Source organism: Tachyglossus aculeatus, chromosome 22, assembly GCF_015852505.1.
Source record: "Tachyglossus aculeatus isolate mTacAcu1 chromosome 22, mTacAcu1.pri, whole genome shotgun sequence".
Lineage (NCBI taxonomy): Eukaryota > Metazoa > Chordata > Mammalia > Monotremata > Tachyglossidae > Tachyglossus > Tachyglossus aculeatus.
Window position 1 is genome coordinate 51541188 of NC_052087.1, and position 12357 is coordinate 51553544.

General features: G+C 51.9%; 1 protein-coding gene across 1 annotated transcript in view; it reads left to right on the forward strand.

The window, feature by feature from the left end:
- LTBP3 (latent transforming growth factor beta binding protein 3) overlaps nucleotides 1-12357 on the forward strand; it is an 84880-nt gene that overhangs the window by 23460 nt on the left and 49063 nt on the right. The window contains exons 7-13 of the mRNA XM_038764089.1: nucleotides 1976-2131; nucleotides 2435-2620; nucleotides 3475-3491; nucleotides 4537-4612; nucleotides 7035-7133; nucleotides 8699-8824; nucleotides 10432-10563. Coding sequence (XP_038620017.1) covers nucleotides 1976-2131; nucleotides 2435-2620; nucleotides 3475-3491; nucleotides 4537-4612; nucleotides 7035-7133; nucleotides 8699-8824; nucleotides 10432-10563 — 792 coding nt within the window. The remainder of the gene's footprint in view (nucleotides 1-1975; nucleotides 2132-2434; nucleotides 2621-3474; nucleotides 3492-4536; nucleotides 4613-7034; nucleotides 7134-8698; nucleotides 8825-10431; nucleotides 10564-12357) is intronic.

Here is a 12357-nt window from a genome sequence, read left to right on the forward strand (position 1 = left end):
TGGGTTCTAATCCCGCCTCCTCCACTCGCCAGCTGTGTGGCCACGGGCAGGTCACTTCGCTTCTTTGTGCCTCAGTTACCTCACCTGTAAAATGGGGAATCATCATCGTCATCATCATCAATCGTATTTATTGAGCGCTTACTATGTGCAGAGCACTGTACTAAGCGCTTGGGAAGTACAAATTGGCAACATATAGAGACAGTAAGCGCTTAGCACGATGTCGTGGATAGAGCAGGGGCCTGAGAGCTAGAAGGTTGTGGGTTCTAATCCCGCATCCTTCACTCGCCTGCTGTGTGGCCACGGGCAGGTCACTTCACTTCTTTGTGCCTCAGTTACCTCACCTGTAAAATGGGGAATAAAGACTGTGAGCCCTATGCGAGACAGGGACCGGGTCCAAATGGGGAATAAAGACTGTGAGCGCTATGCGGGACCGGGACTGTGTCCAACCCGATTTGTTTGGATCCACCCCAGCGCTCAGTACAGCGCCCGGCGCGTAGCAGGCGCTTAACAAATACCGCAATCGTTGTTATCATTGCTCCGCAGACAGTGAGTGCTTGATAAATACCATCGATTGATTAGTTATCGCAGGAAGGAGGCGGTTTTTTGGTCTGTTGCGGGGGAGAAGCGGGTCAGAGATGGAGGAATCAGTCACGGACAGGAGGCGGGGAGAAGCAGGGAGGTCGAAAGGACGTAAGAGTTGAGTTCTAGACTGTGAGCCCACTGTTGGGTAGGGACCGTCTCTATAGGTTGCCAACTTGGACTTCCCAGGCGCTTAGTACAGTGCTCTGCACACAGTAAGTGCTCAATAGATACGATTGATTGACTGATTGATTGACTGACCGTCTCTATAGGTTGCCAACTTGGACTTCCCAAGTGCTTATACAGCACTCTGCACACAGTAAGCGCTCAATAAATACAATTGATTGATTGATTGATTGATTGACCGTCTCTATAGGTTGCCAACTTGCACTTATACAGTGCTCTGCACACAGTAAGCGCTCAATAAATACGATTGATTGATTGATTGATTGATTGATTGATTGACCGTCTCTATAGGTTGCCAACTTGGACTTCCCAAGCGCTTATACAGCGCTCTGCACACAGTAAGCGCTCAATAAATATGATTGATTGATTGATTGATTGATTGACTGACCGTCTCTATAGGTTGCCAACTTGGACTTCCCAGGCGCTTATACAGTGCTCTGCACACAGTAAGCGCTCAATAAATACAATTGACTGATTGATTGATTGATTGACCGTCTCTATGACTTCCCAAGCCTTATACAGCGCTCTGCACACAGTAAGCGCTCAATAAGTACGATTGATTGATTGATTGATTGATTGACCGTCTCTATAGGTTGCCGACTTGGACTTCCCAAGTGCTTATACAGTGCTCTGCACACAGTAAGTGCTCAATAAGTATGATTGATTGATTGATTGATTGATTGACCATCTCTATAGGTTGCCAACTTGGACTTCCCAAGCGCTTATACAGCGCTTTGCACACAGTAAGCACTCAATAAATACGATTGATTGACTGATTGATTGATTGACCGTCTCTATAGGTTGCCAACTTGGACTTCCCAAGTGCTTATACAGCGCTCTGCACACAGTAAGCGCTCAATAAATAATAATAATAATAATAATGATGGCATTTATTAATTATTGGCCCTGTTCTAAGCACCGGGGAAGTTCCAAGGTGATCAGGTTGTCCCACGGGGGCTCACGGACTTCACCCCCATTTTACAGATGAGGGAACTGAGGCCCAGAGAAGTTAAGTGACTGGTCCAAAGTCACACAGCTGACAGTTGGTGGAGCTGGGAATTTGACCCCATGACCTCTGACTCCACATACGATTGAATGAATGGAGGTCAAGAAACGGAGGGTCTTGGGGCAGGCCAGGGCAGCGGAGGAGGGAGGTGTCCGGGGACCGGCCCTGACCGACACCGACCCTCTGTCCGCCCCCGCCGAGCAGAGAAAGCGGAGGAGAAGAGTCTCTGTTTCCGTCTGGTGGGACCGGAGATGCAGTGCCAACACCCGCTCACCACCCGCCTCACCCGCCAGCTCTGCTGCTGCAGCGTCGGCAAAGCCTGGGGGGCCCGGTGTCAGCGCTGCCCGGCGGATGGCACGGGTGAGGTTGGGGACCCCCGTGGCGGCCCTCAGCTGGGGGACCCTCTCAGAGATCTCTACAGTCCCGGGGGACGCGGCAAAGGGGGGTCACTCGCAGCCCTCGGAGGCGGGGTGGTCCTGGAGGGGGAACCTAGACCGTGAGCCCACTGTTGGGTCGCGACCGCCTCTCTGTGTTGCCAACTTGGACTTCCCGAGCGCTTAGTCCAGTGCTCTGCGCACAGTAAGCGCTCAATAAATACGATTGATTGATGGATTGATTGGGCCCTTGAGGCATTTCCACCCGGCTTTCCTCCCCCGCCTGCAGCGGCCTTCAAGGAGATCTGCCCGGCCGGGAAGGGTTACCACATCCTGACCTCCCACCAGACGCTCACCATCCAGGGCGAAAGCGACTTCTCCCTCTTCCTGCACCCCGACGGACCACCCAAGCCGCAGCCACCCCCGGAGGCCCCCAGCCGAGCCCCCCAGGCCGAGGACGCGGAGGAAGAGGAAGGTCGGTCAGAAGGTCGGAGGGTGAACCCCTCCGCCACCCTACCCTAGCCCATCCCAACGCTTACCTCGGGCTCTGAACCCAATCCCCGAGGTCACACAGCTGACAATCCCAGCTTCTCCAATTGTCAGCTGTGTGACCTTGGGCAAGTCACTTAACTTCTCCGGGCCTCAGTTACCTCAACTGTAAAATGGGGATTAATACTGTGAGCCCCCTGTGGGACAACCTGATCACCTTGTAACCTTCCCAGCGCTTAGAACAGTGCTTTGCACGTAGTAAGCGCTTAATAAATGCCATTATTAAATTAATCCCGGTTCCCGAGCCCCCGTCCCGCTCCCGATCCTACCTCCAACCCTGACTCCGGCCCCTCTCCTAACCCCTAGGCTTCCAGCGCCCTGTGCGCTGAGCTCAGCCTGGGGGTCCTGAACCCCCCCAAATCCCTCAGCCCATAAATGTGAGACCCTTCTGGAGGCACATCTCCTCCAGCTGTCCCGTGGGCTGGGGGGACTACCTCTCCCAGAAGCCTCTGGGGCAACCAGAGCGGCGTTGGGCCAAGCCGGATGGGGCCCCCAGTTTGTTAACACCCCAACTTTAAACAGAAATTGAACCCTCAACCCGGTCCGGCCCCCCAACCCTCCCCGGGACCCTCAGCCTCGAGGTCTCTGACCTTCCGGAGGCCGTGAGCCCGTTGTTGGGTAGGGACCGTCTCTACCCGCCGACTTCCCGAGCGCTTAGTCCAGTGCTCCGCTCACAGTCAATAAATACGATTGACTGAATGAAGGACCGTGACCAGCGGGGTCTGCTCCCTGAGGACCATTCCTCTGATCGGTGCCCGTCCTCTCATTTTTGTCTTTCAGTGGGGACGCCGGACACCGTGAGTATGGAGGCCTGAAGCCGGGGGACCGGGTCGGGGGAGAGTGGACGGAAGAGATGAGGGGGGAGAGGTGGGAGGGCCCAGTCAATCAATCAATCAATCAATCAATCGTATTTATTGAGCGCTTACTGTGTGCAGAGCACTGGACTAAGCGCTGGGGAAGTACAAGTCCTGGGGAGCCGGAATAGAAATGGACTCTTGTACCCTTGCGTGAGAAGCAGCGTGGCTCAGTGGAAAGAGCCCGGGCTTCGGAGTCAGAGGGCATGGGTTCAAATCCCGGCTCTGCCCACTGTCGGCTGTGTGACTTTGGGCAAGTCACTTAATAATAATAATAATGATGGCATTTATTAAGCGCTTACTATATGCAAAGCAATGTTCTAAGCGCTGGGGAGGTTATAAGGCAATCAGGTTGTCCCACGGGGGGCTCACAGTCTTCATCCCCATTGTATAGATGAGGGGACCGAGGAACAGAGAAGGGAAGTGACTTGCCCAAAGTCACACAGCTGACACGTGGCAGAGCCGGGATTCGAACCCAGGACCTCTGACTCCAAAGCCCGGGCTCTTTCCACTGAGCCGCGCTGCTTCGAGCCACTTCACTTCTCTGGGCCTCAGTTCCCTCATCTGTAAAATGGGGATGAAGACTGTGAGCCCCCAGGGGAATGGGGATGAAGACTGTGAGCCCCCAGGGGACAACCTGATCACCTTGGAACCTCCCCAGCGCTTAGAACAGTGCTTTGCACACAGTAAGCGCTTAATAAAGGCCATCATCGCGTGGCTCAGTGGAAAGAGCCCGGGCTTTGGACTCAGAGGTCATGGGTTCGAATCCCGGCTCCGCCACGTGTCTGCTGTGTGACCTTGGGCAAGTCACTTCTCGGCGCCTCAGTGACCTCATCTGTCAAACGGGGATGATGACTGTGAGCCCCACGCGGGGCAACCTGATCACCTTGTATCCCCCCAGCGCTTAGAACAGTGCTTTGCACATAGTAAGCGCTTAATACATGCCGTCATTATTTATTTATTTGTTTATTTGCCCCCTCCCCACCAGCCCCAGCTGGTATCTGAGGAGCAGCAGATGCATCAGATCCCGGTGGTCATCACCTGGCCTCCAACCCGCCACCCCGGTGAGCCAGGGAGGAGGGAGGAGGCCCTGCTGTGGGATGTTCACTTCCGCGGGGTCCTGTTGGGTGGGAGTGGGGGAGACGACCATCATGGGCCCCGCTCAGGGAAGTTCACTGCGCTGGGACCCTGCTGGGCGGAGATGACTGCGGGGAGTGTGGGGGGATGCTGATGGTGGGGCAGGGGACATCACGCCCGGGGGGCCCCGCTGGACCACCATGGGCACGGGGGAGGTCACTGCCGTGAGGTCCTGCGGGCACACCGTGAGCGCTGGTACACAGTAAGCGCTCAATAAATACGATTGATTGACGGTACTTCCCTTAGTACAGTGCTCTGCACATAGTAAGCGCTCAATAAATACGATTGATGATGATGATGATTGGACGGTGTACATATTTATTTATTGTACATATATATTACTCTATTTATTTATTTATTTATTTATTTTACTTGTACATTTCTATCCTATTTATTTTATTTTGTTGGTATGTTTGGTTCTGTTCTCTGTCTCTCCCTTTTAGACTGTGAGCCCACTGTTGGGTAGGGACTGTCTCTATGTGTTGCCAATTTGTACTTCCCAAGCGCTTAGTACAGTGCTCTGCACATAGTAAGCGCTCAATAAATACGACTGATGATGATGATGATTGGACGGTGTACATACTTATTTATTGTACATATTTATTACTCTATTTATTTATTTATTTTACTTGTACATTTCTATCCTATTTATTTTATTTTGTTGGTATGTTTGGTTCTGTTCTCTGTCTCCCCCTTTTAGACTGTGAGCCCACTGTTGGGTAGGGACTGTCTCTATGTGTTGCCAATTTGTACTTCCCAAGCGCTTAGTACAGTGCTCTGCACATAGTAAGCGCTCAATAAATATGATTGATGATGATGATGATGATTGGACGGTGACAGTGGAGCGAGCGCCGCCATGGAGCCCGGCCAGACGGCGGTGGGGAGAGGCCGGCAACCGTAGGGCACTACTTTAGAGAGGGAGCTCTCCAATCAATCAATCAATCAATCGTATTTATTGAGCGCTTACTGTGTGCAGAGCACTGTACTAAGCGCTTGGGAAGTACAAGTTGGCAACATATAGAGACAGTCCCTACCCAACAGTCTAAAAGACTCCAGCCTGGAGGCCCAGGGGGCAGGAAGGTCACTCCACCCTGCCATCTTGGGGTTTGAAGCGCCCCAAATTAGGAGGGTGGGCCCCCCCACCACCACCACTGACCACCCTCCCGTGGTTCCGGAGAAGCAGCGTGGCTCAGTGGAAAGAGCCCGGGCTTTGGAGTCAGAGGTCACGGGTTCAAATTCCGGCTCCGCCACTTGTCAGCTGTGTGACTTTGGGCCAGTCGCTACACTTCTCTGGGCCCTCATCTGTAAAACGGGGATGCGAGCCCCATGGGGGACAACCCGATTACCTTGAATATACCCGCAGCTCAATGGAAAGAGCCCGGGCTTTGGAGTCAGAGGTCAGGGATTCAAATCCCAGCTCCGCCACTTGTCGGCTGCGTGACTTTGAGCAAGTCACTTCACTTCTCTGGGCCTCAGTTCCCTCATCTGGAAAATGGGGATGAAAACTGTGAGCCCCCCCCCCCCCACGTGGGACAACCTGATCACTTTGTATCCTCCCCAGCGCTTAGAACAGTGCTCTGCACGTAGTAAGCGCTTAATAAATGCCAACATCATCATCATCATCATCCCCCAGCGCTTAGGACAGTGCTTGACACATAGTAAGTGCTTAATAAATGCCATCATCATCATCATCATCATCCCCCAGCGCTTAGAACAGTGCTTGGCACATAGTAAGTGCTTAATAAATGCCATCATCATCATCCGCCAGCGCTTAGAACAGTGCTTGACACATAGTAAGCGCTTAATAAATGCCATCATCATCATCATCATCATCATCCCCCAGCGCTTAGAACAGTGCTTGGCACATAGTAAGTGCTTAATAAATGCCATCATCATCATCATCATCCCCCAGCGCTTAGAATGGTGCTTGACACATAGTAAGTGCTTAATAAATGCCATCATTATCATCATCATCATCATCCCCCAGCACTTAGAACAGTGCTTGATACATAGTAAGCGCTTAACAAATACCAACATTATTATTATTATTATTAATCAATCAATCGTATTTGTTGAGCACTTATTGTGTGCAGAGCACTGTACTAAGCGCTTGGGAAGTACAAGTTGGCAACCTTATTATTATTATTATTAGAAGACCCAGGGCCCTTAATTCTCTAACTGGGTTAAACCTCCGTCCACGCACAGTCCTGTCCGCAGGGTCAACCTCAGGCCCTGCAAGAGGCCAAATCGTTGCCGCCTTGTACTTCCCAAGCGCTTGGTACAGTGCTCCGCGCACAGTGAGTGCTCAATAAATAGGACTGAATGAGTGAATTAATGAATTTCTCCTAGAGCTGGTGGCCCGGCCCACGCCCCCGGCCGTGCACCGGGTCCTCCCGGATCTGCCCCCGTCGCGCAGCGCCGTGGAGATCGCTCCCACCCAGGTCACCGGTAAGCTATGCCCCTTCCCGCCCCCCTGGATTTTTCTTTCCCTTCAGACCATCACTCTCCCCTGCTTCCAAGCCTTATCGAAGACATATCTCTATTACTCTATTTATTTATCTATTACTCTATTTATTTATTTATTACTCCATTTATTTATTACTCTATCTATTACCCTATTTATTACTCTATTTATTTACTTATTACTCTATTTATTACTCTATTTATTTATTACTCTACTTATTTATTACTCTATTACTCTATTTATTACTCTATTTATTTATTTATTACTCTATTTATTACTCTATTACTCTATTTATTACTCTATTACTCTATCTATTACTCTATTTATTACTCTATTTATTTATTACTCTATTTATTTATTACTCTATTTATTACTCTATTTATTTACTTATTGCTCTATTTATTTATTTATTACTCTATTTATTTATTTATTACTCTATTTATTACTCTATTTATTTATTACTCTATTTATTTATTACTCTATTTATTTATTACCCTATTACTCTATTTATTACTCTATTCATTTATTACTCTATCTATTACTCTATTTATTACTCTATTTATTACTCTATTTATTTATTACTCTATTACTCTATTACTCTATTTATTTATTACTCTATTTATTACTCTATTTATTTATTTATTACTCTATTTATTTATTACTCTATTTATTTATTTATGTTACTTGTACATATCTATTCTATTTATTTTATTTTGTTAATATGTTTGGTTTTGTTCTCTGTCTCCCCCTTCTAGACTGTGAGCCCACTGTTGGGTAGGGACTGTCTCTAGATGTTGCCAACTTGGACTTCTCAAGCGCTTAGTCCAGTGCTCTGCACACAGTAAGCGCTCAATAAATACGATTGAATGAATGAATTTATTACTCTATTTTACTTGTACATATTTATTCTATTTATTTTATTTTGTCCATATGTTTGGTTTTGTTCTCTGTCTCCCCCTTCTAGACTGTGAGCCCACTGTTGGGTAGGCACTGTCTCTAGATGTTGCCAACTTGTACTTCCCAAGCGCTTAGTACAGTGCTCTGCACACAGTAAGCACTCAATAAATACGATTGAATGAATGAATGAATGAATTTATCACTCTATTTTACTTGTACATATTTATTCTATTTATTTTATTTTGTCCATATGTTTGGTTTTGTTCTCTGTCTCCCCCTTCTAGACTGTGAGCCCACTGTTGGGTAGGCACTGTCTCTAGATGTTGCCAACTTGAACTTCCCAAGCGCTTAGTACAGTGCTCTGCACACAGTAAGCGCTCAATAAATACGATTGAATGAATGAATGAATGAATTTACTACTCTATTTTACTTGTACATATTTATTCTATTTATTTTATTTTGTTAATATGTTTGGTTTGTTCTCTGTCTCCCCCTTCTAGACTGTGAGCCCGCTGTTGGGTAGGGACCGTCTCTAGATGTTGCCAACTTGGACTTCCCAAGCGCTTAGTCCAGTGCTCTGCACACAGTAAGCGCTCAATAAATACAATTGATTGATTGATTGATTGACTGTGGCCATGCCCCCTCCCCACAGGGCCCGACGAGTGCCGGCTGAACAGGAATATTTGCGGCCACGGAGAATGTATGTCAGGCCCCAGCGGATACTCCTGTCTGTGCTACCCTGGCTACCGGCTGCATCCCCAACAGCCCTACTGCATCGGTGAGATGGGTTAGACGGGCCACGGGGGTTGGGGAGGGGCGACGGTGGAAAAAATCCCGGGCTTGGGAGGCAAAAGTCGTGGGTTCGAATCCTAACACCCCCACTTGTCAGCTGGGTGACTTTGGGCAAGTCACTTCACTTCTCTGGCCCTCAGTGACCTCATCTGGAAAATGGGGATGAAGACTGTGAGCCCCCGTGGGACAACCTGATCACCTTGTAACCTCCCCAGCGCTTAGAATAGTGCTTTCCACGTAATAATAATAATAATAATAATGGTATTTGTTAAGCGCTTACTATGTGCAAAGCACTGTTCTAAGCTCTGAGGGGGATACAGAGTGATCAGGTTGTCCCCCGTGGGGCTCACAGTCTTCATTATTACTCTATTTATTTTACTTGTACATATTTACTATTCTATTTATTTTATTTTGTTAATATATTTTGTTTTGTTGAGTGTCTCCCCCTTCTAGCCTGTGAGCCCGTTGTTGGGTAGGGACCGTCTCTAGACGTTGCCAACTTGGACTTCCCAAGCTCTTAGTACAGTGGGCTCTGCACACAGTAAGCGCTCAATAATAATAATAATAATAATTATTATTATTATTATTATTATAACAATAACAATAATAATGGCATTTATTAAGCACTTACTATGTGCAAAGCACTATTCTAAGCGCTGGGGAGGTTACAAAGCGATCCGGTTGTCCCACGGGAGACTCACTCAATCTTCATCCCCATTTTCCAGATGAGGGAACTGAGGCCCAGAGAAGTGAAGTGATTTGCCCAAAGTCACACAGCTGACAATTGGCGGAGCCGGGATTTGAACCCATGAGCTCTGACACCAAAGCCCACGCTCTTGAATGAATGAATGAGTCCCCATTTTCCAGATGAGGGGACTGAGGCACAGAGACGTTAAGTGACTTGCCCAAAGTCACACAGCTGCCAATTGGCAGAGCCGGGCTTCCTCAATGCCAGCATAGCCCGGGCTTTGGAGTTAGAGGTCATGGGTTCAAATCCCAGCTCTGCCAAATGTCAGCTGTGTGACTTTGGGCAAGTCACTTCACTTCTCTGAAGTGCTTCACTTCACTGCAAGTCACTTCACTTCTCTGCCCCTCGTCCCCCTCTCCATCCCCCCCAACTTACCTCCTTCCCTTCCCCACAGCACCTGTATATATGGATATATGTTTGTACAGATTTATTACTCTATTTATTGATTGACTTATTTTACCTGTACATACCTATTCTATTTATTTTATTTTGTTAGTATGTTTGGTTTTGTTCTCCGTCTCCCCCTCTTAGACTGTGAGCCCACTGTTGGGTAGGGACTGTCTCTCTATGTTGCCAACTTGGACTTCTCAAGCGCTTAGTCCAGTGCTCTGCACACAGTAAGCGCTCCATAAAAACAATTGATTGATTGATTGGTTGATTGATTGATCTGTAAAATGGGGATGAAGACTGTGAGCCCCCTGTGGGACAACCTGATCACCTTGTAACCTCTCCAGCACTTAGAACAGTGCTTTGCTCATAGTAAGCGCTTAATAAATGCCATTATTATTATTATTATTATTATTTATTATTATTCTGCTGCTGATGCACGCCCTCCCTCTCCTCAGACGTGAACGAGTGCGAGGCGGAGCCGTGCGGCTTGGGGAAGGGCGTCTGCCTCAACACGGGCGGCTCCTACAACTGTCACTGCAACCGCGGCTACCGGCTGCACGTCAGCCACGGCGCCCGCTCCTGCGTCGGTCAGTGCCGCTCGCCCTCCCGCCCTGCCTCCTCATTGGCTCCCCCGCGTCCCTCGCCGCCTCCTCATTGGCTCCCCCGGGCCCGAGCATGTGGCCGGGGGCCCCTCTCCCGCCTTTCCTCCTCATTGGCTCCCCCGCGCCCCTCGCCGCCTCCTGATTGGCTTCCCCGGGCCCGAGCGCGTAGCCGGGGCCTTCACCCGTCCGCCCTCCCGCCCTTCCTCCTGATTGGCTCCCCCGCACCCCTCGCCTCCTCCTGATTGGCTCCCCCGGGCCAGAGCACGTGCTTCCCCGCGGCCCGCCCTTCCTCCTGATTGGCTCCCCTGCGCCCCTTGCCTTCTCCTGATTGGCTCTGCCGGGCCGGAGCTAGCCGGGACCTTCGCCTGCCCTCCCGCCCTTCCTCCTGATTGGCTCTCACGCGCCCCTCACATTCTCCTGATTGGCTCCCCCCGCCCCTCTCCTCCTCCTGATTGGCTCCCCTGCGCCCCTCGCCTCCTCCTGATCGACTCCCCCGGGCCAGAGCACGTGCTCCCCCCCCTTTCCTCCTGATTGGCTCCCCCGCACCCCTCGCCTTCTCCTGATTGGCTCCCCCGGGCCCAAGCTCGTAGCCGGGGCCTTCACCCGCCCGCCCTCCCACCGTTCCTCCTGATTGGCACCCACGTGCCCCTCACCTTCTCCTGATTGGCTCCCCCCCACCCCTCTCCTCCTCCTGATTGGCTCCCCCGCGCCCCTTGCCGCTTCTTGATTGGCTCCCCCGGGCCCGAGCTCGTAGCCGGGGCCTTCACCCTCCCGCCCTCCCACCCTTTCTCCTGATTAGCTCCCCCGGGCCCGAGCACGTGGCTGGGGCCCTCGCCCTCCCTCCTGCCCCTCCTCCTGATTTGCTCCTCCGCGCCCCTCGCCTTCTCCTGATTGGCTCCCTCGAGCCCAAGCTCTTAGCCGGTGCCTTCGCCTGCCCGTCCTCCCGCCCTTTGTCCTGATTGGCTCCCCCGCGCCCCTCGCCTTCTCCTCATTGGCTTCCCCGGGCTCGAGCACGTGGCTGGGGCCCTCTCCCGCCTGCCCTCCCACCTTTCCTCCTGATTGGCTCTCCCGCGCCCCTCGCTTCCTCCTCATTGGCTCCCCCGGGCCCGACCACGAGGGCAGGGCTCTCTCCCGCCCACCCGCCCTTCCTCCTGATTGGCTCTCCCACGCCCCTCTCCTTCTCCTGATTGGCTCCCCCGGGCCCGGGCACGTAGCCGGGGCCCTCGCCCGCTCGCCCTCCCGCCCTTCCTCCTGATAGGCTCCCTTGCGCCCCTCGCCTTCTCCTTATTGGCTCCCCCGGGCCCGAGAGCGTAGCTGGGGTCCTCGCCCGCTCGCCCTCCCGCCCTTCCTCCTGATTGGCTCCCCCGCATCCCTCGCCTTCTCCTGATTGGCTCCCCCGGGATCGAGCACGTGGCCGGGTCCCTCTCCCGCCCGTCCTCCCGCCCTTCGTCCTGATTGGCTCCCCCACGCCCCTCGCCGCCTCCTGATTGGCTCCCCCGGGCCCGACCACGAGGGCGGGGCTCTCTCCCGCCCACCCGCCCTTCCTCCTGATTGGCTCCCCTGCGCCCTCGCCTTCTCCTGATTGGCTCCCCCGGACCCGAGCACGTAGCCGGGGTCCTCTCCCGCCCGCCCTCCCGCCTTTCCTCCTGATTGGCTCCCCCGCGGCCCTCTCCTTCTCCTGATTGGCTCCCCCGGGCCCGAGCACGTAGCCGGGGCCCTCGCCCGCTCGCCCTCCCGCCCTTCCTCCTGATTGGCTCCCCTGCGCCCTCGCCTTCTCCT